This window comes from Colossoma macropomum, unplaced genomic scaffold (genome assembly GCF_904425465.1).
Source record: "Colossoma macropomum unplaced genomic scaffold, Colossoma_macropomum, whole genome shotgun sequence".
NCBI classification, from domain to species: domain Eukaryota; kingdom Metazoa; phylum Chordata; class Actinopteri; order Characiformes; family Serrasalmidae; genus Colossoma; species Colossoma macropomum.
In genome coordinates this window covers 1075001-1102919 of record NW_023494784.1, presented here as the reverse complement: position 1 = coordinate 1102919, position 27919 = coordinate 1075001, and the positions used below count along the sequence as shown (strand labels likewise).

General features: G+C 39.8%; 2 protein-coding genes across 2 annotated transcripts in view; one reads left to right on the top strand and one right to left on the bottom strand.

The window, feature by feature from the left end:
- Positions 1–244: 244 nt before the first annotated feature.
- LOC118809269 (110 kDa antigen-like) lies at positions 245–14277 on the bottom strand (the record flags this gene model as incomplete). The annotated part of the gene is made up of 4 exons (XM_036572415.1): positions 14176–14277; positions 1727–2008; positions 1169–1513; positions 245–298 (listed from the first exon to the last, which is right to left on the bottom strand). Coding segments are annotated over exons 1-4 (783 nt in total), but the record flags the coding sequence as incomplete, so codon positions are not given.
- An 11927-nt stretch (positions 14278–26204) lies between these two features.
- Positions 26205–27919, top strand: part of glb1l (galactosidase, beta 1-like) — a 20788-nt gene continuing 19073 nt past the window's right edge. Inside the window, exon 1 of the mRNA XM_036575389.1 lies at positions 26205–26352. Within this exon, the coding sequence (XP_036431282.1) occupies positions 26299–26352 (54 nt within the window). The 5' untranslated portion in view covers positions 26205–26298. The remainder of the gene's footprint in view (positions 26353–27919) is intronic.

Sequence of the window (27919 nt, the reverse complement as noted above, 5' to 3'; positions counted from 1 at the left end):
TCTGTACGGTCTGTTTGGTCTGTTTGGTCTGTTCGATCTGTTCAGTCTGTTTGGTCTGTTCAGTCTGTTTGGTCTATTCAGTCTGTTTGATCTGTTTGGTCTGTTCAGTCTGTACGGTCTGTTTGGTCTGTTTGATCTGTTCAGTCGGTACGATCTGTTTGGTCTGTTCAGTCTGTTTGGTCTGTTCAGTCTGTTCGATCTGTTTTGTCTGTTTGATCTGTTCAGTCTGTACGGTCTGTTCAGTCTGTTTGATCTGTTTGGTCTGTTCAGTCTGTACGGTCTGTTTGGTCTGTTTGATCTGTTCAGTCGGTACGATCTGTTTGGTCTGTTTGGTCTGTTCAGTCTGTTCGATCTGTTTGGTCTGTTTGGTCTGTTTGGTCTGTTTTGTCTGTTCGATCTGTTCGATCTGTTCAATCTGTTCAGTCTGTTCAGTCTGTTTGGTCTGTTCAGTCTGTTCAATCTGTTTGGTATGTTTGGTCTGTTCGATCTGTTTGGTCTGTTTGGTCTGTTCAGTCTGTTTGGTCTGTTTGGTCTGTTCAGTCTGTTTGGTTTGTTTAGTCTGTTCAATCTGTTCGGTCTGTTTGGTCTGTTCAGTCTGTTTGGTCTATTCAGTCTGTTTGATCTGTTTGGTCTGTTCAGTCTGTACGGTCTGTTTGGTCTGTTCGATCTGTTCAGTCAGTACGATCTGTTTGGTTTGTTCAGTCTGTTTGGTCTGTTCAGTCTGTTCGATCTGTTTGGTCTGTTTTGTCTGTTTGATCTGTTCAGTCTGTACGGTCTGTTCAGTCTGTTTGGTCTGTTCAGTCTGTTCAATCTGTTTGGTATGTTTGGTCTGTTCGATCTGTTTGGTCTGTTTGGTCTGTTCAGTCTGTTTGGTCTGTTTTGTCTGTTCAGTCTGTTTGGTTTGTTTAGTCTGTTCAATCTGTTCGGTCTGTTTGGTCTGTTCAGTCTGTTTGGTCTATTCAGTCTGTTTGATCTGTTTGGTCTGTTCAGTCTGTACGGTCTGTTTGGTCTGTTTGATCTGTTCAGTCAGTACGATCTGTTTGGTTTGTTCAGTCTGTTTGGTCTGTTCAGTCTGTTCGATCTGTTTGGTCTGTTTTGTCTGTTTGATCTGTTCAGTCTGTATGGTCTGTTCAGTCTGTTTGATCTGTTTGGTCTGTTCAGTCTGTACGGTCTGTTTGGTCTGTTTGATCTGTTCAGTCGGTACGATCTGTTTGGTCTGTTCAGTCTGTTCGATCTGTTCGGTCTGTTCGGTCTGTTTGGTTTGTTTGGTCTGTTCAGTCTGTTCGATCTGTTCGATTTGTTCAGTCTGTTTGGTCTGTTTGGTCTGTTTTGTCTGTTCGATCTGTTCAATCTGTTCAGTCTGTTCAATCTGTTTGGTATGTTTGGTCTGTTCGATCTGTTTGGTCTGTTTGGTCTGTTCAGTCTGTTTGGTCTGTTTTGTCTGTTCAGTCTGTTTGGTTTGTTTAGTCTGTTCAATCTGTTCGGTCTGTTTGGTCTGTTCAGTCTGTTTGGTCTATTCAGTCTGTTTGATCTGTTTGGTCTGTTCAGTCTGTACGGTCTGTTTGGTCTGTTTGATCTGTTCAGTCAGTACGATCTGTTTGGTTTGTTCAGTCTGTTTGGTCTGTTCAGTCTGTTCGATCTGTTTGGTCTGTTTTGTCTGTTTGATCTGTTCAGTCTGTATGGTCTGTTCAGTCTGTTTGATCTGTTTGGTCTGTTCAGTCTGTACGGTCTGTTTGGTCTGTTTGATCTGTTCAGTCGGTACGATCTGTTTGGTCTGTTCAGTCTGTTCGATCTGTTCGGTCTGTTCGGTCTGTTTGGTTTGTTTGGTCTGTTCAGTCTGTTCGATCTGTTCGATTTGTTCAGTCTGTTTGGTCTGTTTGGTCTGTTTTGTCTGTTCGATCTGTTCAATCTGTTCAGTCTGTTCAATCTGTTTGGTATGTTTGGTCTGTTCGATCTGTTTGGTCTGTTTGGTCTGTTCAGTCTGTTTGGTCTGTTTGGTCTGTTCAGTCTGTTTGGTTTGTTTAGTCTGTTCAATCTGTTCGGTCTGTTTGGTCTGTTCAGTCTGTTTGGTCTATTCAATCTGTTTGATCTGTTTGGTCTGTTCAGTCTGTACGGTCTGTTTGGTCTGTTCGATCTGTTTGGTCTGTTCAGTCTGTACCGTCTGTTTGGTCTGTTTGATCTGTTCAGTCGGTACGATCTGTTTGGTCTGTTCAGTCTGTTTGGTCTGTTCAGTCTGTTCGATCTGTTTGGTCTGTTTTGTCTGTTTGATCTGTTCAGTCTGTACGGTCTGTTCAGTCTGTTTGATCTGTTTGGTCTGTTCAGTCTGTACGGTCTGTTTGATCTGTTCAGTCGGTACGATCTGTTTGGTCTGTTTGGTCTGTTCGATCTGTTTGGTCTGTTCGGTCTGTTTGGTTTGTTTGGTCTGTTCAGTCTGTTCGATCTGTTCGATTTGTTCAGTCTGTTTTGTCTGTTTGGTCTGTTCGATCTGTTCAATCTGTTCAGTCTGTTCAATCTGTTTGGTATGTTTGGTCTGTTCGATCTGTTTGGTCTGTTTGGTCTGTTCGATCTGTTTAGTATGTTTGGTCTATTCAATCTGTTCAGTCTGTTCAATCTGTTTGGTATGTTTGGTCTGTTCGATCTGTTTGGTCTGTTTGGTCTGTTCAGTCTGTTTGGTCTGTTTGGTCTGTTCAGTCTGTTTGGTTTGTTTAGTCTGTTCAATCTGTTCAGTCTGTTTGATCTGTTTGGTCTGTTTGGTCTGTTTGATCTGTTCAGTCTGTTCGATCTGTTCAGTCTGTTCGATCTATTCAGTCTGTTCGATCTGTTTGGTCTGTTCAGTGTGTTCGATCTGTTCAGTCTCTTCGATCTGTTCAGTCTGTTTGATCTGTTCAGTCTCTTCGATCTGTTTGGTCTGTTCGATCTGTTTAGTCTGTTTAGTATGTTTGGTCTGTCCAGTCTGTTTGCTCTGTTCAGTCTGTTTGGTCTGTTTTTGTCTGTTTGGTCTGTTTTTGTCTGTTTGATCTGTTTGGTCTGTTTGGTCTGTTCGGTCTGTTCAGTCTGTTTGATCTGTTTGATCTGTTCGGTCTGTTTGATCTGTTTGGTCTGTTCGGTCTGTTAGGTCTGTTCAGTCTGTTTGATCTGTTTGGTCTGTTTGGTCTGTTCAGTCTGTTTGATCTGTTTGGTCTGTTCGGTCTGTTTGGTCTGTTTGGTCTGTTTGGTCTGTTCAGTCTGTTTGGTCTGTTTGCTCGCTGAGTCATTTATCTTGAAAACTACAGTAATAAACTACTTTAAAATGCTTCATGTTTCACAACCACAATGGTCGATTTCCTGGGCTTTCAGTTACAAACTGGTCCATCTGTTTCACACAACCGCAAACACACTTTACTCTGCTAGCTGGCTCGTTAGCTAACAGTCTGTTGTGATACCTCTTCACTTCACTCTAACTTGCTGAGGCTAACCCAGCGGAGGATGAGTGTGCTGAATAATCCACTCCTCACTGTCACCCACTAAGAGTGGACAGTGTAACACTGGTAAGTGTCAGTGCTGGAGTGGGTTATCAGGAGAGTGGGGGAGAATTCCCAGTGGGGCAGTAGTGTTTTGGGCTGGTTACTGTGAGCTAATGAATAAACTCATGCATGAAAACACAAAAATGCTCTATATACACTATAAACGTCACATCCAGTATATCTGTAATTGCTTAAGAGTTAAACCAAATTTATTAAACACATATTTTAAAAACATTTATTTGTATTTTATTTTTTGTTACATTTTATGTGGTTTTAACAAAGCTTAACTAAATATACATGAGCTGAATGAACAGTACTGACTTGCATTAATCATGTACAGTCGGTTTGTACTTCACATAAACAAGATATCAGATCATAACTGCATTTTCACAGAGTATCAATACCCACAACACTCACTTCTGTCCTGATAAAGGATCATTTGATCAGATTTAAAATGAAGAGACTGGAACACAAATTCATTTCTAAAGGTATCAGACAGTGAAGAGCATCAGACAGGATTCTGGGTATTTTTGTACATTTTCAGATGGATTTGATAAACACATTTACATACAGTTATTTTTGTCTATGTGTAAAATTTCCCCATACATTTTAAAATAAATGTGTTGTGACTGCAGTGTGTTTCAAATCCATCCATATATCCATATATATATATATATATATATATATATATATATATATATATATATATATATATATATATATATATATATCCATATATCTTTTTCCATAAGGGATGAAAAAGCTGGAGGATGAGCAGGTATCCGAGCAGGTGGGCAGTGAGAAACGCTGACATGGCGATAAGTTAACTTAGCTAACGTTAGCATCATTTGTAGCATAATGACTGTCATGATTGTCACGTTTATGACAAAACCTTTCGTCAGTGTTTCATCCCACCTGCCTGCCCAGACCAACCAGCTGGACCTGTGGTTAGAGGTTGGTTTGTTATGCTGGTAGAGTGTTTGTGTCTGTGTGAGATACTTAATTAGTATCATAACGGCTTATTTTTACTTTACTGTTTCTCTTTAATTACAACGCCACAAAGCAGCTCAGTAGGGAAGAGGCCTGTTTGTTTTTGGGTCGGTTCCTTTTTCTCCTGTTTATTGGTTAGACGATTTGTATTTTATTATTGTTTTTCTCTTAATCTTAGTTAATATTATAATGAGTTCATTTATACATGATAAACCTGTTATTTTAGGCTCATCGCTGACGGTAAAGCTGCTGTGAAAAAATAAACACTTACATTTGTCTTGTAATTTTGCAGTTGGCATTTTTCCTTTGGTCTGGTCAGGGGTGGCACCTCACCTCCAAAAGCGTTGGGGAAAAACATTTTGATTCAAAAATTAGAAAAGCGTCTGGCTGAGTGACGAAATGCAATTAGGCCTCAAACTCAAATCAACCTTAAGACTAAAACTGCCCTTCATTTTACTGTACTTCTGCTAAAGTATATCAGTGAGTAAAGGAGTCTTTTCACTCCAGGAATATTTGTAATCTGTTGATTTTTCCTTCATGAATCAACACAGTTCAGCTGTTTGGTGCGGATCTGAATTTGGGTGGAGTCGCAGGTCAGAACAGAACTAAAGGAAAAGTTTGGCAGGTCCGCACTAATCAAGGCGGGTCTGAAACTCCTCCCATCTGAAATGGAGGTTCTGATTGGCTCTGTTTTAGTTTTACTCTGCCTGTTAGTGCTGGTCAGGGCTTTACAAAGTTTAGGGAAAGCGGATGTTTTTATGTCGCAGCCTGAACTCAGAAAGTAGTGCGGCGCGGCCACGGTGCTCTGAAAGTGGTGGGGTGAATACCCGCTCGCCACCGTGGGTCCGGTGGCCCTGGTTGTGGGTCCAGAGAGAGGCAGCTATTTAATGATGTTTCCAGGCTGGTTTTCCAGGCCATAACACTCAGTTTTCATTTTGTCACCATGTAGTCACCTTGTTTACCTCAGAGTAGCATATAATTAACAAATAAAAGTTGAGTAAGGAAGAAGATGAAAACGCACAGATTTTAGAAAAGTCATGCTGCACGACGGCAGAGCTGTGTGAGCAGCAGGAGGAGCTCAGTTAGAGTTTAAGGTGGGCTGGTCTTCATCATACTGTCACCACACAAACACACCACTTTGACTCCTGATACTGGAGAGTCTGTGAGCTGATGGACGATCAGTTAACCGTGGGAAAGAGAAACGATGCCACCACTGTTTTCAGTGAGAGCACAAACATTCGTCATCACACAGACGAGAGCTTTTATCGTATTACTATCCACGAGTAGCCGAGAGGAATCGGCAGGATGTCGTGGTGGATGAGTAACAGATGCTGCCTGTTCAGAAGAGCTAATGAGCTAACAGGGCTAACCGGTTTAATGCTGGATGCTGATGAGGACACAGACACTGTTTCATCCCTGTTTCAGCACCACCTCTCTCACTTCCACTCACCAGGACCGGAGTGGGACTCAGACTGGGAGTTATATGACATGATTTATCACTTTAATGGGTTAATTACCCCCCCACACCCCCCACCCAGCTCCATTAACAGCTCTTAGTCCACTGCCTCAGGTCACACACTGAGGGGTTAGCGGTCTCACACACACACACACACACACACACACACACACAGTGATCTATAGTTTGTGTGTGTAAATGTGTAAACACTACACTCATTTCCAGTTACACTACACTTGTTTCCATGGTTACACTACACCTATTTCCATGGTTACATTACACTCGTTTCCACAGTTAAACTACACTCGTTCCCATAGTTACACTACACCCATTGCCATGGTTACAGTACACTTGTTTCCATGGTTACTCATTTCCACAGTTACTCTACATTCGTTCCCATAGTTACACTACACCCTTTTCCATGGTTACAGTACACACATTCATGATTACTCACTATTAACTGCTGAAAGCTATGAGGTTACAGTAGAGCAAAAACTTCAACTGACTTGGTTTTGATATTTGTAGTGATTTTTCATATTTGTAGTGATTTTGTTTTGATATTTGTAGTGATTTTTCATATTTGTAGTGATTTTGTTTTGATATTTGTAGTGATTTTTTATATTTGTAGTGATTTTGTTTTGATATTTGTAGTGATTATTTCATATTTGTGATTTTGTTTTGATATTTGTAGTGATTATTTCATATTTGTAGTGATTTTGTTTTGATATTTGTAGTGATTTTGTTTTGATATTTGTAGTGATTTTTTATATTTGTAGTGATTTTGTTTTGATATTTGTAGTGATTTTTCATATTTGTAGTGTTTTTGTTTTGATATTTGTAGTGATTTTGTTTTGATATTTGTAGTGATTTTTTATATTTGTAGTGATTTTGTTTTGATATTTGTAGTGATTTTTTATATTTGTAGTGATTTTGTTTTGATATTTGTAGTGATTTTTCATATTTGTAGTGATTTTGTTTTGATATTTGTAGTGATTTTGTTTTGATATTTGTAGTGATTTTTTATATTTGTAGTGATTTTGTTTTGATATTTGTAGTGATTTTTCATATTTGTAGTGATTTTGTTTTGATATTTGTAGTGATTATTTCATATTTGTAGTGATTTTGTTTTGATATTTGTAGTGATTTTTCATATTTGTAGTGATTTTGTTTTGATATTTGTAGTGATTATTTCATATTTGTAGTGATTTTGTTTTGATATTTGTAGTGATTTTTCATATTTGTAGTGATTTTGTTTTGATATTTGTAGTGATTATTTCATATTTGTAGTGATTTTGTTTTGATATTTGTAGTGATTTTGTTTTGATATTTGTAGCGATTTTGTTTTGATATTTGTAGTGTTTTTTATATTGTAGTGATTTTGTTTTGATATTTGTAGTGATTTTGTTTTGATATTTGTAGTGATTTTTTATATTTGTAGTGATTTTGTTTTGATATTTATAGTGATTTTTATATTGTAGTGATTTTGTTTTGATATTTGTAGTGATTTTGTTTTGATATTTGTAGCGATTTTGTTTTGATATTTGTAGTGTTTTTTATATTGTAGTGATTTTGTTTTGATATTTGTAGTGATTTTGTTTTGATATTTGTAGTGATTTTTTATATTTGTAGTGATTTTGTTTTGATATTTGTAGTGATTTTTCATATTTGTAGTGTTTTTGTTTTGATATTTGTAGTGATTTTGTTTTGATATTTGTAGTGATTTTTTATATTTGTGATTTTGTTTTGATATTTGTAGTGATTATTTCATATTTGTAGTGATTTTGTTTTGATATTTGTAGTGATTTTGTTTTGATATTTGTAGTGATTTTTTATATTTGTAGTGATTTTGTTTTGATATTTGTAGTGATTCTTTATATTTGTAGTGATTTTGTTTTGATATTTGTAGTGATTTTTCATATTTGTAGTGATTTTGTTTTGATATTTGTAGTGATTTTTCATATTTGTAGTGATTTTGTTTTGATATTTGTAGTGATTTTGTTTTAATATTTGTAGTGTTTTTTATATTGTAGTGATTTTGTTTTGATATTTGTAGTGATTATTTCATATTTGTGATTTTGTTTTGATATTTGTAGTGATTTTGTTTTGATATTTGTAGTGATTTTTTATATTTGTAGTGATTTTGTTTTGATATTTGTAGTGATTTTTCATATTTGTAGTGATTTTGTTTTGATATTTGTAGTGATTATTTCATATTTGTAGTGATTTTGTTTTGATATTTGTAGTGATTTTGTTTTGATATTTGTAGTGATTTTTTATATTTGTAGTGATTTTGTTTTGATATTTATAGTGTTTTTTATATTGTAGTGATTTTGTTTTGATATTTGTAGTGATTTTGTTTTGATATTTGTAGCGATTTTGTTTTGATATTTGTAGTGTTTTTTATATTGTAGTGATTTTGTTTTGATATTTGTAGTGATTTTGTTTTGATATTTGTAGTGTTTTTTATATTGTAGTGATTTTGTTTTGATATTTGTAGTGATTTTGTTTTGCTATTTGTAGTGATTTTGTTTTGATATTTGTAGCGATTACAGAATTTTGAACTTCATATCTGTGTGAAGTGAAGCAGTGCAGGGTTGTGCTCAGTGTACACAGTGAAATGTGGGGAGTACAGTCAGTGTGGAGACTCTGAGTTACAGTAAAGTCATAAACAGTGCTGATATAATATTATTCCTTTTCTATTGATTACCGATCTGACACCCACTGAGTCTCCACTGAAACATCCCCCTGATCCAGATCCGTCCCCTCAGAGTGATTCAGATGAAGCAGACAAACTCACTAACATCACTCTCAGTGGAAAAGACTTCGGGAGGTCAGGATCTGTGAGCAGCACAGAGCAGATCTGATTAAAGACATCAGAATCAGGGCTGGTCTGAACTCGCTGCAGCAGCGTTTTCAGTCACATTAGTATTGAGGAATTTAGCAGAACTCAGTGTAGTGTGGAGTTCCTGCCCAGGCAGATAATCAGACACGCCTGTTTGCTGAAGTGTGTGTGTGGGTGTGTGTGTGGGGGGGTGACTTTACTCATAATAAACTCATAATGACTCTTAATGAGACTTCTGAGGTTTTGATATTTATAGTGCGTCTGTATTTATATTTGTAGTGATTATGGAATTCTGAACTCTGCGCTGGAGAAAGAGCTAATCTAATAAATGACATTAGCACCAAAAATCCCCCAGCTGACACAACTCAGGACCATGAGAGTCATTTATCATAACTCAGTAGATATCATTCATCAAACTAATCTTCTTCTCTGCAGTGATGAAGTCTTTACAAAGAGTTTTTAAGGCTTTCTGCTCAACCAACCTGATAAAAATAGTCTAATTTATTTGTATATAACAGGTGTCGTCACAAAGCAGCTTTACAGAAAAATCCGGGTCTGAGCCCCCATGAGCGTTGCCAATGGAGACAGTGGCCAGAAAAACTCCCTAAGAGTGAGAGGAAGAACCACTGAGAGGAACCAAGACTCAGAAGTGGATAAAGTTTTACTAACTAATACAACAAAACAGTCATTCGGTCTTTTGTTCAGTCGTATTTTTACAGTGTGTCTCATCAAAGCCATTAAACCGAGCGAGTCTATCTGATCTGCTGCTCCACATCCTCTCAGGCTGAGATAAGAGCGCTTCACTTCTAAACTCTGCACCTCATTAAAGAGCTTTCAGGGAGGGTTCAGTGAAGAGACTAATGCTCCTCCACACAGGAAACAGGAAGTGGGTCTGTCTGAAGATCAATAATGTTGTTTCTGAGGTCGGTCACTCCCACAGCTCAGCGTCCACTCATTCTCTGATACTGTCTGACAGAGCTCTGCCTGCTGTTATAGAGTCTGAGACGTTTTGACACCTAATATAGCCGAGAAACGTCTACTTTGACAGAAAGGGGCCGTTAGACTGACACTCAGGATAACCAATCACAGAGCTCGGTTTCAGCGCGACGTGTAGAGGCGCAACAAAAACAAACCTGCAGGAAACGAAAGAGCCTGCAAACTACTAAAAACTACTCAACACTTCAAGGCAAGTTTATTTATGTTGCACGTCTCATGCACAAAGACAATTTAGTGACCTTTACATAAATAAAGTAAACAAAAAATCAAAAGACAAAATAAAGACAAAGAGCTGAAGAGGGAAAATCCATAAACATAAAAAGTAAACAACGATGTACAGCAAAAAATATAATATAATAACAAAGTAATGAACAGATACAAAGTGCAGAAGCTTGAAGAAATAAACTAATAATTAAAAAAAAGGAAAATTAAAAAGCATAAAAAGGAAATTATAGACAAAAGTGTTATTAAAATACTAGTAAAAGTGCGTCATTAAAAATAAAGTTCACATATACTTATAATGAAATTATTATATCATTATAATTGTAGCTTAATTATGTTACTCAAAGTTGATTTAATCCTTCAAATACACTCTTTCAAAGGTTCTTTAGTAAAGGCAATGGTTCTATTTAGTACCATGAGTTCTATTTGCATGGTGAAATGATTCTTCAGATGGATGGAGAGTGTGTTGTATAGGGTTCTATACAGCACCAAAAAGGGTTCTGCTACTGTTCCAAGGTTGACATCATAACAGTAGCAGAACTATTTTTGGTGCTACACAGAACCATAAACAGCACATTCTTCATCAACCTGAGGAACCATTGTCTTCATCTTGCTCTAAGCTGTCAGCGCGAGCTCTCATGCTGAATGTGGTGTTTCCCTGCTGTTGTTCTCATTGTCATGTTATTCTTATGTTCTGAACTGACTGATGGAGACACTCAGACTCAGCTGAGAGTTTCAGAGATGTGTGACGCTTCTTCATCACTGTATGGAGAAATGAATGAGACCATTCACAGCCACTGGGTAACACAGAGCCCCTCCACTCAGCCTGCAGCTGCTTTATCTGACTTTAGTTAACCTTTAGTACGTTTGATACTGTCTGTGTCACTTTATTATTCTTTTAAATGATTTATTTCATTTATTTATTGTTTAATCAACGTTCACTTCTTAGCTGCAAGTTATTTTTTTATTGTAAACGTAGCTAATTTTAGCTGTACTATAATTACACTGGTAGCTCGTGTATTTGTAGCTGGTGTGCTCTCAGGTCTGCTGGCTGTGATCTTTGGGCCCTCAGACAGCACTGCATTAAAAACAGACACGATTCTGTAGTGGAAATCACTGCATGAGCTCAGAAACACTTCTGAAAACCACTGTCTGTGAAAACAGTTCATCACTGCATCCACAAATGCAAGTTTAAACTCTTAAATGCAAAGAAGAAACCAAATATAAACAGGATCCAGAAATGCTGCCACCTTCTCTGGGCCTGAGCTCATTTACACTGGACTGAGGGGAAGTGGAAAAGTGTCCTGTGGTCCGACGAATCAACATTTGAAATTCTTTTTGGAAATCATGGACACTGTGTCCTCCAGGCTAAAGACCACTCAGCTTGTTATCAGTGCACAGTTCAAAAGCCAGTATTCATGATGGTATAGGGGGGCATTAGTGCACATGGCATGGGTGATGTGCACATCTGTGAAGGCACCATTAATGCTGAACATTATACATGTTTTGGCAACATATGCTGCCATCCAGACGACGTCTTTTTCAGGGAAGGCCTTGATTATTTCAGCAAGACAATGTAAAACCACATTCTGCATGTATTACAGCAGCATTGCTCTGTATTAAAAGAGTCTGTGTCCTAAACTGACCTGCCTGCAGTCCAGACCTGTCACCACTAATAACATTTGATGCATTATGAAATGAAAAATATGACAAATGAGCCCCTGAACTGATGAGCAGCTGAAATCCTGTATCAAACAAGAACAGAAAAACATTTCACTTTCAAATCTACAGCAGCGTCTCCTCAGTACACAAACGCTTGCAGAGTGCTGTTAAAGAAGAGGTGATGAAACTCAGTGGTAAACAGGCCCCCGTCCCAACTTTTTTGGAACGTGTTGTTGGCATCAAATTCAAAATGGGCAAATATTTTTCCAAAAACAATAAAATTTCTCAGTTTCAACATTTTATTTGTTGTCTTTGTACTATGTTCAATGAAATATAAAGTTTAAATGATTTGTACATCATTGCATTTTGTTTTTATTTACATTTTGCACAGCATCTTAACTTTTTTGGAAATGGGGTTTTATTTATTATTATTATTTTGTTCAACATGGTGAGCCAAAGACAAATTTACAGAACTGGAAAATAAGGTTTATTCAATTTATTCTTTGTTTTACATCTTCTATTCCTTTATTTGATTTTATTTATTTTATTCTTATTTGATCTCTTATTTCTTATTTATGTTGTTGTAATTTTAATAGTTTATTCAGATTTGATTGATTTTTACTATTAAATTTACTATTATAATTATTAATCTTTTTTTAAGCATTTGATCTGTTATTACAATCTAATTTTTTCAATCCCTGTTTTCTGTATTGGAGTCTCCCTCAGTGTACTCTGAGTTTAAATTAAGGTTGATTGATTGATTGATTGATTGATATGCAGCCGTTTGTTTATTACTGTATGAATCGTCTGTTTAAAACATTGGAGCTGTTCCACAGTTGATGCTAATGCGCTGCACACAGATAGATATTTTCAGTAAAGCACAGTTAAGTAAGAGTTTAACTGACAGTTCGAGTTAATCTGACGATGTTGTGAATAAACAGGGTAAAATCAGCTGAGACCAGCTACTCTGACTGAGCTGAGTGAGTTCAGCTCACTGCAGGTGTGGATACTGAACAATATACAGTCACTAAAATATACAGTTATTTAAGCTTCGGTCTCTTCAGTTAATTCACTTATTTGGTTTAGTAGGTTTGCATGATTGACTCTTTGAAGTAAAATCAACTAGTTTAGTTTACAGTGTTTACAGCTCTGTATAAACACAGATACTTTCATTCGGAAGATAAAATGTCCTTCTGTTATTAATATGCTCCTCATGCAGCATCTCAGCTGTAATATTAGGGGCCCAAGCACTCTTTTGTGTTTGAATTTTTAGCATTATCTCTTTTTCTACTTCTTCTTCTTCTTCTTATTATTATTATTATTATTATTAGAGACAAAAGTGGTACATTTAATATTTTTTAAACTTAGTTTTATTTAATTTAGTTTATTTTTAAAATAATATGTGTAATGATTCTGACTAGAGTTAATACATGATAAATGAAAAAAATCCCCATATTTAGAAATTAATTGATGTTTTATATGTTTAATATACACATTGTTATTATTATTGCTGATTAACAATTTGGTGGAAATTATTAAATTAGGCAATAAGAAATAAAATAATTATAATTCAAAAGTACATTCAATAAAATCCTCTGTATTAACAATATAGACATCATCAACAACAACAACATCAAGAAATACAGTAGAGTGCAGTGCTATCAGTCTGAGTGGTCTGTGTAGTTACAGTGAAGGAAAACAGGAGCGTCTCTAACGATCTGAACTGAATCCTGTATTTAAGTCCTCCTAAAGTCCTGATCAGATAAAGAGATTAAAGCTCTGCACTTAAGCTGCTTTATCTTCATCAGCACACACGGCTAACAGGATCAGTTCAGTCATCCCTCCACGGATTACACTTTACAGTTTAGAGGGTCTGAGTGAAGAATTAAACTCCCAAATTTTCATTTTCTGTTCCACCTTAAACGGTGCAGCAGGTCTTCACCGTTTAAGGTGGAACAGAAAATTCCAATAAGAACCTGAAGAACACACTCTCAGAAATAAAGGTTCTAAACTGTCACTGGGGTGGTTCCCTCAAGGCTCCATCTCAGTACCTTTAGTCAGGGAACATAACTGAACCATAATCCACTGAAATGATATGTTCTAAGCTGTGCTGACTCCACACACCCCGTCTCGTCTCCAGGCTTTTATTTTACTGTTCTGTTTAAAACATTCGGTTATGAAAAGGTACAAATACGAACTTTTCACCTGGAAAAACTTATTTAAGGTTCACAATCAGACCTTAAAACCACTGTTGGAGCTTTGAGGAACATTTACACTGTTTGTTCCTTGATGAGTGAAAAATGTACCTGAACAGAACCTTCATTTCTAACAGTGTGTGAAGACAGCTTCACTAAAACGTGTGAGGAAGGCGTGTGATGATGAAGGCATGCCAACTGGTGGAGTATACGCTTCCATTAGCCGCCTTGTTGGGGAGAAAAGTGGTTAAAATTGATCCTTTTTTTTTACTATCGCTTTAAGATCAAATGGGAAATGACTGGTTGTACCAAACAAAAGGCTGAGTTAATGGAGCTATTCTCCAGGGTGGAGGGGTGGAGGGGTGGAGGGGAGGAACAGACAGGTCCCGGCCCCTCCCTCTGCACTCCCATCCCCCATCACTCCCCCCGCAACCCCCCTCCACCACTCCCTGAGGCTCAGATGGGCTCCATTGTTGTGGATCTTTGTCTGAGCTGCTGTGCTGTAGAGGTTCTGTTAGAGAACACTGAGCGTTCATTAATAAACACAGATCAGGCTGCATTGAGCTGAACTGACTGTCTCAAGATCAAGAGCATCAACAAAAACACAGTAAATAGAGCTGATCAGCCTCACAAGAGCTCAGACTGACACCATCACAGGCTTACAGTCACAGTGTGATGGTAGCTTCCCAAACATAGCTAATCAGCCAAGACAAGCTCGGTGTCTAAAGTTCACTTCTTATGATAAATGAAACCACTGAGTACCTACGTGGAATTAAGTAGCTGTGAGTGTAAATGAGCGCAACATATCTTAAGCCAGGTCAGCAATACACGGCTTCAGAGCTGCATGCAGCCCTTTACTGCCCTGTTGTGGCTCCACAGCTGAATCAGATTAGTAGGTAAAAATAAAATAATTAATTAATTATTAATTAATTAATTATTTACAGTAAAATAAAGCTCTGCTGATCGTTCAACACAGTTTAACAATAAATGGTCTTAAACTCTGGAGTTAATGTAGAACTGCTGATTCACCCTTTAACCCTGAAGATCAGCGCAGACTGCTGGTCACCATAGCAGCACAGACAACAATCTCTCCTAGCTAGTAGCTAACGAAACGGCAAAGAGAGAGATTTAAGATGCACATCGATAATTTGGAGACGAATGGGCTTATTTACATTATTAATCACAGCTGGTTCCTGATACGTTTAATCTGCAGTGAAAAGCTGAAGTCAGTTTCTCTTTCACCAGCTTCTCGTTCAAATTTTCACGTTCCGCCTTAAATGGCGCAACAGTTAGCTACGTAGTTAGCTACATTCTGGCGCCTCAGGCACCATTTGAGGTGGAACAAGAAAATTTAAACAAGAAGTTGGTGAATTAGAAGCGACTTGAGTCTCATAAAAAGTCGGACATTGAGAGACATTTTACAAGAAACTGTTCTATTTTTGTCTTCTCACAGTGGAAGGATGGACAGAAACACCTGTGGATGTTTTCAGATCTGATCAGCTTGATTTTCTCCTCTCTCTCAGAGATGAGAGCTTTAAGTGCTGTTTATCTGATGGGGGCAGTTTTGGGGTCGACCAGCTCTTCCAGGTGATTGTTAGGAGACACATTTTCTCTGTAGCTTTTAATCCGTTTTTTTTTATATGCAAGTGGATTATTTATATTTAATCTTCCCACAAACGTCTCCTTAAAGAGTTCGGAATCGCTGGCTTCAGTTTATTTCGTTATTTTTAACTGTTCCAGGTGAGTCAGTCACCAAGAACTAGTACACCTCCACTAAGTGCACTAGATAGTAACCTGGAATACCAGTATGATGTGTCCATCACTGCTTTCAGAACTATCAGAGTTCACCAGTGTCTCAGAAGCTGTAATGCTAGCAGTGTGTAGGTCCGGGGGGTGTGCAGTGGAGACCCTCCAAAAAATCATAGGGCTCCCGAATAGCTCGATCAGGTCCTGCTCTCTGGAGAAAACGGTAAACTTGTTTAACTACACATCCTTCTTTACACATGACCATCGCTGTAACTCTGACATCACAGAGAGGAACAGGAGTGTGTGTCACTGTGAACAGCCCTGCTGCTGCTCCGTCTCCAGCAGCTGATAGAACTCCACAGGCTCCAGCTCTACACAAACACTGCTGAAGATCACAGCGTCTGAGCTCCACTTCTCACTGCAGGGGTCCTGCAGAGGGTCAGGTTTTCATTTAGCAGCACAATAACAACACACTGTGCTTAACGACACAACATACTAATTATAGCATATACACAATCACAGACATCACCACCGTCAGATTCAGCTACATATAGTAGTGTGACCCGTATGTAGTATATCGCTGTTGTCGGGAGAAAACCTTGTATCTCCATTTTTGGCGCCTTTCAGTTTTTGACATAATTTTCAAACCACCTGTTCCTCTTTACATTGTGTGTAAATTTCATGATGAATGGACTAAAAGAAACGACCCAAACTGACTTGGATCTATTGGTTCCACTGACTTACATTTAAAGTAAAGTGTGTTTTTCCTTCTCCTGTAAAGTTATACATTTTGGAGATACAAGGTTTTGATCCGACAGCAGAACTATATAAACACAAGTACTTATATGTAATAATCATAATATGACCCATATGTAGTATACATACACGTAAGTGCTTATATGTACTAATAATGTGTCCCCTATGTATTATATTTACATGTGTCTGTATGTAATAATAATATGTTCTATATGTATTATATAAACTTAAGTGCCTGTATATATAACACACCCAATATGAATTATATACGTGTAGGTACTTATATGTAATAGTATGTTGCATATATAGTATATTTATGCATAAGTACTTGTAATAATAATAATAATAATAATAATATAATTATAATTATAATTATATAATTATAATAATAATAATAATAATAATAATAATAATAATGTATTATATAATGTATTATATAATGTGTATTATATTTATATGTGTATATGTATGTACCTATATGTAATAATAAAGTCCTATATGTATTTTATACATATGTGTAAGTATTTATATGTAATAATATGTGTGTGTTATGTATAAACATTCACAATGTCTTCACTTTATTTGTTTAATTGTAGTCTCGCTGTATATGTAGCTAAGTGAGATGCTTTGGTTTCCACCGTCTGCATGTTGTGTGAGATGATAACAGTGTCTGCTCAGAGACTGAGTGTAAATGTAAATGTGTGTGTGTGTGAAATGTGATGACCTGTCTGTTGGTTTAGTGTTGTCCTGTTGTTCTCTGGTTTCACTACAGGACGCGTTTGTCCTGTAAATGACGACCCACAGACTCCCGGTCAGTGAGCCGCAGTCCTGTATGTAGAGAGTCCTGCATTAGCGCAGTGACTGAGCTGTGAACTACGAGACTGAGAGCATTAAACCCTTTACGGCTCACAGACACGCAGCACTGAGTCACTCTACTCTGGAACAGATCAGATTATTGTTACATTCCAGACACAGAGAACAAACAGCACCGTGATGCACCGTCACTCACGCAGCATAGCTACAAACATAGCAACCACCTGGAACCTGAACCGTCTGTTTTCATACATAACAATCATTCTTAAAAAAGGTGGTTATTCAAGCATTCTTTAGTGAAGAAAATGGTTCTGTAAAGAACCATGAACACTCAAAAGAACCATCTACATGTTCTTTGCATGGTCAAATGGTTCTTCAGATCGATGGAGAATGTGTTGTATATGGTTCTATACAGAACCATTTTCTTTACTAAAGAACCCTGAAGACCCGTCTTTTTGAGAGTGTACTGTACCGTCCTGTCCTGGGTGAGGGCTGTGTTTGGGGTGACGTCAGTACTGTTTACATTAGATGTGCTGATCTGTCACTGTGAGATGTCAGATGTGTGATCTACACTGAGACGCTGTAAGTGTTCTGCTGGAATCCTGCAGGTTCTTCAGTGAGAAAGGTCTAGAACTGCACTCTCAGCTCTGGATATGATGTCACATAAAGGTGAAGAGGCTGCCATTTGTAACGTGGAGAGCGAGAGAGACGCACATACAGATGCCCATTACCAGAGAACCGGCTCTGCTGTTATTGCATAATGTGTTAAAACCTCTCAGATATCAATCTGAAGAACTATTTCACCATGAGCTATGTAAGCATGAAATGGTTCTACGTAGAGCTCACAGTTCCATATAGAACCATTTCCTTCATTAAAGAACCTTTAAAGAAACTTCATCCATCCTTTTTAAGAGTTAATGGGTTGAAAACCCCAGGAAAATAGGCCAAAACTGATGCAGCAGGCTAAACACCCATTTCACAACTTCAGTATCTCTTTATCTGCCACAAGAACCTCTAGAACACACACGATAGGTTAACGAGCTCCTCCTCGTATAAAACTATTGCCTCATTTGCACTTGAAACCAGCGTCACTACGTACTGTACACACTTTGGTGTTAAAAAACAAAAACGTCATGTTAAAATCCTCTCAGAAGGGCAGGAAAGTGTGACTGCAATTCTGAAACAAACCACTAGAGGTGCTCTTGTAAGGAGCTGATGCTGTGGGTCTAAAAGTGTGGTACTGCTGCTGTGTTCAGCTGCTGAGTTCTCCTCCTCAGTGTGTGTTGATGTGGTAATAAATGTGTTACAGACACGCGGCTGAAGCCTGGAACCCACAGACAGACACTGGATTGAGGCCTGGTTACTGACTGATCACTGTATTGGTGATGCTTTATTCAGAGAGCTGAGTGTTGTATATGTGACATAGCCTGACTGTCCCCTCACTGCAGGTCATCTCAGGTCACATAATGACCTCATGATGTCGGTTTCTACAGTGTTACACAGAGTAATAACTCACTGTCTGCATTGTTTCAAACACAACATAATTTAATATTCATTTTCATTCAGAATCAACAAGAAAAAGCTACAGAGGTCATGGAATCTCGGGCTGCAGAGCCCTGGCGTTGGACACTAATCAGCAAACAGCACACTTTGTAGTTTCTGTGACGTCACAAAAAACAGTGCATTTACATCTATTCCCCTATTCAGTCCGCAGCAGTTCAGCTCTGCTCATTCACACTGAGGTTCTAACCAGTGTTTTTAAATGAAGCACAATGCAGGGCAGCCAATCACAACAGTTATATTACATATATCAGCCTTAAAGGCACAGTAACAAAAACAGCCTGTTTAGAAATTGTGTAGAAATTAATTATGACAATGTTTTTGATAACAATGTAAACTGACCCCAAGAGAAAAAAATAAAATATAAAAAACACTCTTTAAAGTTTTACACTCATACAGCCCTAAAGTTTTACAGCTATACAGCCCTAATGTCTTGAAGCCCTACAGCCCTAAAATCTTACAGCCTCACAGTCCTATTATCTTTAAGCCCTACATCCCTAATGTTTCACAATCATAATGTCTTGAAGCTCTACAGCCCTAAAGTCTTACAGCCTTACAGTCCTAATGTATTTAAGCCTGACATCCTTAAAGTCTTACATCCATGCAGTCCTAAAGTCTTACAGCTATACAGACCTAATGTCCTAAAGCCCTACAGCCCTAAAGTCTTACAGTCCTACAGTCCTGATGTCTTAAAGCCCTACAGCCCTAAAGTCTTACAGTCCTACAGTCCTGATGTCTTAAAGCCCTACAGCCCTAAAGTTCTACATCCTTACAGCCCTACAGTTTTACAGTCCGAAAGTCCTACAATATTACAGCCCTAAAGTCTTAAGACCCTAGAGCCTAGGAGTCTTAAAGCCATAAAGCCCTATAGCCTTAAAGTTCTAAAGCCTTACAGTCCAACGTATGTAATGTCTTACAGCCATAGAATCTTAAGTGGTTACAGCCTTAAAGGCTAATAGCCCTGGAGTCCTGAAGCCTTACAGAACAGCTAGTCCTAAAGATTTGAAGGCTTACAGCTCTAGCACCATAAAAACCCCCAAATTCCTAGAGTCCTTAGAGCAGTAAGAGCCCTAAAGTCATAGAGCTTTAGAGCCCTAGAGCTCTCAAGTATAAAAGCCCTACAGCCTACAGTCTTAGCCCCTAGAACTTTGTTAGTATCAGATTTAGAATTAGTGGTGAAAGTGTAGTTGCTTGTATGAGGAATGTGTTTTTTTCAAAAATGGATATTTAAAATAATATGAATAAAAGACAGGAAAATGCCTGTTAGGTCAGCAAGCTGTGGTCAGAATTTTGAGTTTAATAGAGACTTTAGCCACAGTGAAAGCTCGTTAGAGTTCAGCTACTTACTCTTTATCAGCAGCACTAAAAGCCACTCCTGTGATTTGCCTCACAGTGATGATGTAAAGCCCCTCGGCTCATGTGATCCCACCGTTCGTGGTGGGACAGAAGCACATGTATCGAACCGCTGTGCATGTGCCAGTAACATGGCATCTAAACTGCATCTGCACTCAGCCAATCTGCCGGAACATAAAATCCATATCAGCCGCCCACATCATCGTCCATTTTGAGCTGTGGTCAGTTAGAATAATCAATATGATCATGACTGTCTGAGTGAGGAGCGGCTGCAGCTCTACTGTATCTGACTCAGATGAGCCCCAATGATCTGTACTGTAAAACAGCACTGTGGATTTTACAGTTAACTTTACAACTTGGTGCTTCAATATACAGCCCTAAAGTCTTACAGCCCCACGGCCCTAAGGTCCTACAACCTTACAACCCTAAAGTCTTACAGCCCCACAGCCCTAAGGTCCTACAACCTTACAGCCCTAAAGTCTTACAGCCCCACAGCCCTAAGGTCCTACAACCTTACAACCCTAAAGTCTTACAGCCCAACAGCCCTAAGGTCCTACAACCTTACAGCCCTAAAGTCTTACAGCCCCACAGCCCTATGGTCCTACAACCTTACAACCCTAAAGTCTTACAGCCCCACAGCCCTAAGGTCCTACAACCTTGCAACCCTAAAGTCTTACAGCCCCACAGCCCTAAGGTCCTACAACCGTACAACCCTAAAGTCTTACAGCCCCACAGCCCTAAGGTCCTACAACCTTACAGTCCTAAAGTCTTACAGCCTTACAGTACGGACGTCTTACAGACCTACAGTCCTAAAGTCTTACAGCCCCACAGCCCTAAGGTCCTACAACCTTACAGCCCTAAAGTCTTACAGCCCCACAGCCCTAAGGTCCTACAACCTTACAGCCTTAAAGTCTTACAGCCCCACAGCCCTAAGGTCCTACAACCTTACAGTCCTAAAGTCTTACAGCCTTACAGTACGGAAGTCTTACAGCCCCACAGCCCTAAGGTCCTACAACCTTACAGCCCTAAAGTCTTACAGCCCCACAGCCCTAAGGTCCTACAACCTTACAGCCCTAAAGTCTTACAGCCCCACAGCCCTAAGGTCCTACAACCTTACAGTCCTAAAGTCTTACAGCCTTACAGTACGGAAGTCTTACAGCCCCACAGCCCTAAGGTCCTACAACCTTACAGCCCTAAAGTCTTACAGCCCCACAGCCCTAAGGTCCTACAACCTTACAGTCCTAAAGTCTTACAGCCTTACAGTACGGATGTCTTACAGCCCCACAGCCCTAAGGTCCTACAACCTTACAGTCCTAAAGTCTTACAGCCCAACAGTCTCACAGCCCTACAGCCCTAAAATTGTACAGCCTTAAAGACCTAAAGTCTTATTGTCTTCCAGCCGTTTAGCTCTAATGACTTATAGCCCCAGTAATCAGATTTCTCAGTGCTGTAAACTCTCACTCTGATTTCTTTGAATTTTCTGAGCATGAGTGAAAACAGATGGCGGTACCAGAATTAAGCGAGCAGCGTCGCCACGAAACGCAGCAAAACACTTTTGGAGTGGCGCTGAAACCAAACATGAAGCGAAGGATTTAAATATTCTTCATCTTCTAGATGATGTCTGTTCATATTTTCAGGTAAAGCGGCGCCGCAGCATGAAGTTTGAGTTTTATGTTACTGTGGACTGTGATTAGTCCTCCACAGATACGTTTACGTCGCGTCTTCTTCTGTGAGTTTATTGGCTGGTTGTAAAGCAGAAATCTGATTACTGTCTGACTCATGTAGACCTGGAGTTTCACCATTATCCGATTACTCAATTGCATGTAAACAAGCTGATCAGATTACTAACAAAATCAGATTTTCTGCAGTTATCGGATTATTAAGTTTTATTATTATTATTATTATTATTATTATTATTATTACTCAGTGTGGATGAAGCTAATCTTACCTTCCTGATAAACCAATACAGAATACTTCAGTATTAATACCTGTCTGTCTTCAGTGAATCTCATTACAGTACAGAGAGCAGGACGAGCAGAGAGACACACTGAGTGTGTTTACATGCACTTAAAAATCTGATAACTGCAGAAAATCAGATTGTGTCAGTAATCAGATCAATGCGTTTATATGCACTTGAGTAATCAGATAATGGTGAAACTCCAGGTCTACATGAGTCAGACAGTAATCAGATTTCTGCTTTACAACCAGCCAATAAACTCAGAAGAAGACGCGACGTAAACATAACGTAAAACTAAAACTTCACACCGCTGCTTTTTTTTAACATCACACCACTTATACCAGAAAATATGAACAAACATCATCTGGAAGATGAAGAATATTTAAATCCTTCATTTCGTGTTTGGTTTCAGCGTTGCTCCATCAGCGTCTCGTGATATCCACTGTCTGATCTTGCGCATGCTCAGACGGAGAAATCCGAAAGAAATCAGAGTAAGAGTTTACATGCACTGAGAAATCTGATTACTGAGCTGAAATCCAGCCTCTTTATCGGATTTCTTAATCAGATTTCTAGATTGGAGTAAGGTGTTTACATGACCATTTGAATAATCGGATAACTGCAGAAATCTGATTATGATTGGATTAGTGAAAGCATGTAAACACACTCTGATAATCTCCCCCAGTCTGAACGTTAGCGCTGCTCTAATGAAGCGAGCGCCGACTGTGTATGAGCTTCTGTCTTTTTTCCCTTGAGCTGTTCTGTTTATAGTACTGCGTGTTCTAGACTCTGATGTGGTGTCGGCGGTCGTGATGACTGGAGAACATTTCTTACATATTTCTGGTCTAAAGCTAAAGTAACTGAAGTGCGGTTCTCTGGTGTGAGACGTGGGGGATCAGAGCTCTGGGATCTCTGGAACGCCGGATGTGGTTTCAGTTCTGAGAATGTGACTGGTCTTTACCCAGCATGCCCTTCTGCCCCCAGGCAGCGCTGAGAGTGAGTCAGCCTGCTCAGTTATTTATTTATTGATCGGTGTGTTTGTTATTGGTATGTTTGGTTTGCTGGTGAGGGAATGTGAGGAGTAGTTTGGGGAACAGAGCGGCGGCTCTCAGGCTCACTGGAGGAGATGGGTGATAAGGTCAAAGGTCACACTGATCTCCTCCATACTGTCCAGCAGAACCACTAGAACTATATATGTGTGTGTGTGTGTGTGTGTGTGTGAGTGTGTGTGTACGTGTGTGTGTGTGAGTGTGTGTGTCTGTGTGTGTGCGTGTGTGTGTGTGAGTGTGTGTGTCTGTGTGTGTCTGTGTGTGTATGTGTGTGTGTGTGTGTCTGTGTGTGTGTGTGTGTGTCTGTGTGTGTGTATGTGTGTGTGTGTGTCTGTTTGTGTCTGTGTGTGTATGTGTGTGTGTGTGTGTCTGTGTGTGTGTGTGTGTGTGTGTGTGTGTGTGTGTATGTGTGTGTGTGTGTGAGCAGCAGATTCACCACAGAGATATTTCAGTCAGAACAGTCTTAACTAACTAGAGCTGCAGCACTGCTCTGCCTCAGGGTGGCGCTGTAGCAGACTGGTTCACCCAGTTGGTCCTTCATAGCCTAGAAACTGTAACTCTGCCTGGATTCCTCTGAAAAACTTTACAATGAGCTGCAGCAGATCTGTAAATCTGAAAACTCGCCCAGTTTCCCAAGAGTTTGGAGTGAAGAGTGACTGTTCCTCATTTCTCACACTGAAGACAGAAGAGGAGACGAGGAAGATCTCAGTTACTGTGAGGAAGAGCGCAGAACCGCACTAGAACAGAGACTCTACAGAAGAGGAGACGAGGAAGATCTCAGTTACTGTGAGGAAGAGCGCAGAGCCGCACTAGAACAGAGACTCTACAGAAGAGGAGACGAGGAAGATCTCAGTTACTGTGAGGAAGAGCGCAGAACCGCACTAGAACAGAGACTCTACAGAAGAGGAGACGAGGAAGATCTCAGTTACTGTGAGGAAGAGCGCAGAGCCGCACTAGAACAGAGACTCTACAGAAGAGGAGACGAGGAAGATCTCAGTTACTGTGAGGAAGAGCGCAGAACCGCACTAGAACAGAGACTCTACAGAAGAACAGCTGATAAACAGACATTTACTGACAGTGAAGCATCAGCGCCGCTATGGAGAGAGTCAGCAGCCAAATACCAGGGCTATTTCACTGGTTATAATGACTTATAGAGGAAAATGATGAAGCCGCTGTTTGGCTGATATAAAACTCTCAGCTGATTCTCAAACATAGGTTGTTCTTATCATCTATAACTGGGCTTCCCAACCTTTTTCAGCTCCCAGCCCAAACAAACAACCACAGCATGACTTCCTCTTTGAGTTTTGCCAAAGTATTTATCGGAGAGTCTACACACAGTCTCTGAGTCAAACTCATCTCCTCTGATATAGTGAAGTAGATGTCCTTTTCTGAGCTGACGGCGCCCCCTGGTGGCCTGAGGTGTGAGTGTAAGTGATTGAATATGAAGCACAGTGAGTTCTGAGCGATATTTACCGATTAAGCACTCAGCACTGTTGATTCATTGTGTGTGTTATTGGACTGATGGTCAGTGTGCTCTCTGTCCGTCGCTCTCAGTGCGTGTAATGACCCTATGCCGATGCTCCTGCAGTGAGGCTGTGTTGACTGTGAATGAAGCTGTGTGCTGTGCTGACTCAGCTCAGAGCCATAAAGGCCATGTTATTGTTGAGCTGCGCTGCTTTAAAAGGAGCTTTTAAAAGCCAAAGAGGAACAACTGCCCTCACCACAGAGCCAACAGGGCCACACTGACCCTTACAGCTGCACACACCCCAACACACCGCAAACCCCGCCCACTTAAAGAGACAGTACAGCATTAATCCCACTACATGTGTACCAACACAGCCAATCAGCCAATACAGTGGATCAGCCAATACACTGGATCAGCCAATACAGTGGGTCAGCCAATACAGTGGGTCAGCCAATACAGTGGGTCAGCCAATACAGTCAATCAGCCAATACAATCAATCAGCCAATACAGTGGATCAGCCAATACAATCAATCAGCCAACACAGTGGATCAGCCAATACAGTGGATCAGCCAATACAGTCAATCAGCCAATACAGTCAATCAGCCAACACAGTCGATCAGCCAATACAGTCAATCAGCAAATGCAGTGGATCAGCCAACACAGTCGATCAGCCAATACAGTGGATCAGCCAATACAGTCGATCAGCCAACACAATCGATCAGCCAACACAGTCGATCAGCCAATACAGTGGATCAGCCAATACAGTCGATCAGCCAACACAATCGATCAGCCAACACAGTCGATCAGCCAATACAGTGGATCAGCCAATACAGTGGATCAGCCAACACAGTCGATCAGCCAAAATAAGGTGTCTGAAGTTTAATTTATTAGCTTTAGCACTGGAGCTACGAGGCTAATGTAACAATAAGTTGGAGCTTATACTCCACCAATTAGCATCGTGCTAACTGCATGACAATCACCACAAACATGATGACAAAGGTGATGATGATGATGATGATGATAGTGACAATAGTGATGATGGTGATGATGATGACAGTGATGGTGACCTGATGGTGTTGATGATGGTGATGATGATAGTGATGATGATGGTGATGATGATGATGGTGATGATCATGGTATTGAAGATGATGTTGATGATGACAGTGATGGTGGTCTGATGGTATTAATGATGATGATGATGGTGATTTGATGGTGTTGATGATGGTATTGATGATGATGGTGATGATGGTGATGATGGTGATGATGACGGTGATGATGATGATGATGCAGTAGCTCATCATCAGAAATACAGCGCCTCAGTGTGGTCCCCAATGGAAATAATAACTAGGTCACACATCACTTCTTGTTATGTTAACAAGACGGATTTTTATTAATTAATTAGATTAATTAATCAATTAATCAGATCATTCAAAAAGCTCAACGAGGACAGTTTAATGTGTCTCACTTTGCTAAACAGATTTATTCAGATTTAAATAATGAATATTACGCTATTATTTTCCAGCAAAGTCAGAGAATAAAGAGTGATTAAGGGGAAGGTGGAGATTAGGACCCAGCGGAGAACAGAGGGCGAGCGAGCGCGAGAGTCACATGATAGACACACACAGACGCACGCGCGCACTCACGCGCTGGCTCCCCTGTAACCCTCAGTCAGACTCAGGTCTGTGAGTTTGGGCGGGTCAGAGCCGATTTAGTGGGTTTCCATGTTCTGAAGCGCCATGTTAGCCGTGCGCGCTCTGGCTGTGCTCCCCCTGTGTGTGATCTCAGTGTGGGTGAGTAACCGCGCCTTCACCGCTACACAGCGCCTCACCAGCTTAATCAGCTTCACCAGCTTCACCAGCCTCACCAGTTTAATCAGCTTCACCAGCTTCACCAGTTTAATCAGCTTCACCAGCTTCACCAGCCTCACCAGGTTCACCAGCCTCACCAGCTTCACCAGTTTAATCAGCCTCACCCGGAATATGACTGAAATATGACTGACACGGCGGATCAGAGCGAGCTGTGCGCCTCAAACAGCGGTACAGTGCAGCGGAGTAAAGTCCACATCGCTGTCCTGCAGCCGGAGGAAGCTCATCTGCTGCTCCGCCTGCTTCTCTGTGGAACTCGCCGGTCCACCTTAAATGGCGCAGCAGTTACATTCTGGTGCATGAGGCTGAGCAGGTCACTGCTGCACCATTTAAGGTGGAACGGCGAATTCGAAAAGGAAGTCAACGAAACTGAAAATTAAACTTTAATCATCTTAAATACGCTTTGAGGAGTCAGGCCGTCCTTATCTGTGTGAGCGGAAACACTGTAGCACCGTATTTCACATCACAGGAGCTCTTTATTCGCTGTTTTATTCGCCCTGAATATGAAGCGCCGCTCAAGCCGCTGCGTCACTAGCGTGTGGGCGGGGCTTCAGACACTAAACACTGAGGATTTCACTGAAAATGTCTGTCAGGCCTTCTTAGCATGACCTTTAACCTACTAGCACAGTTTTCACCACATAGTCACTTTATTTGGAACAATAAATGTTCTGTTTTTGGAATGTTGGTTCCACAGCAGTGTCACACTAACTGATCAGATATTCAGCTCTGATGGTTTCATTTTGACCTATGAGGAGTTTTTGACTCTAAATTCGCAGACAAAAGTCTGATTATTGTTAGAGATGTTGGAGATGGAACATTAATCCAGCCCTCTTTAAAACAAAAAGCTATAAAAACTGTTAGCTGGCATGTCCTTCAACATTATTGTGCAGTTATAGATCCACCTTTTTATATGCGTTTGATGTATATTGTGTTTTACTTTCACTAAAAAAAACTGATTTCACATTGAAATCAGTATGAAATTATAATATTATAAACAAAAAAGAGAAGGCTTTAGTCCGGCGCAGCTGTGCGATACACATATTTTCACGTTTCCGAGATTAGATTAGATTTTTTCTATGTTAATGAATGTTTTTGGTTCTGCAGAGCTCTAATTCTGGATTGTTTGGCTCAGATAAGTAAAAGTTCTCCATAAAGCCGTTTGAGATGCATCCATAGCACAAGCCCCGCCCCCTTTGCTCTGATAGGCTGCGTCATTGAGCAGGAAAACAACAGATGGGTGACAAGTTGTTATAGGTTCTACAAGTGTCTAGAACAATACTGGAGGGATGGAACACCGTTCTTTCTAAAGATGTTCCCTCTGTTGGTGTTGTGTCGAAAACAAAACTGAACAATATCTACAACCCAATTTCCAAAAAAGTTGTAATTATGTAAGAATGTAAATGAAAACAAAATGCAAAGATGTGCAAATCACCTGGTGGTTAATTGGCAACAGGTCAGTAACATGATTGGGTATAAAAGAGCATCTCAGAGA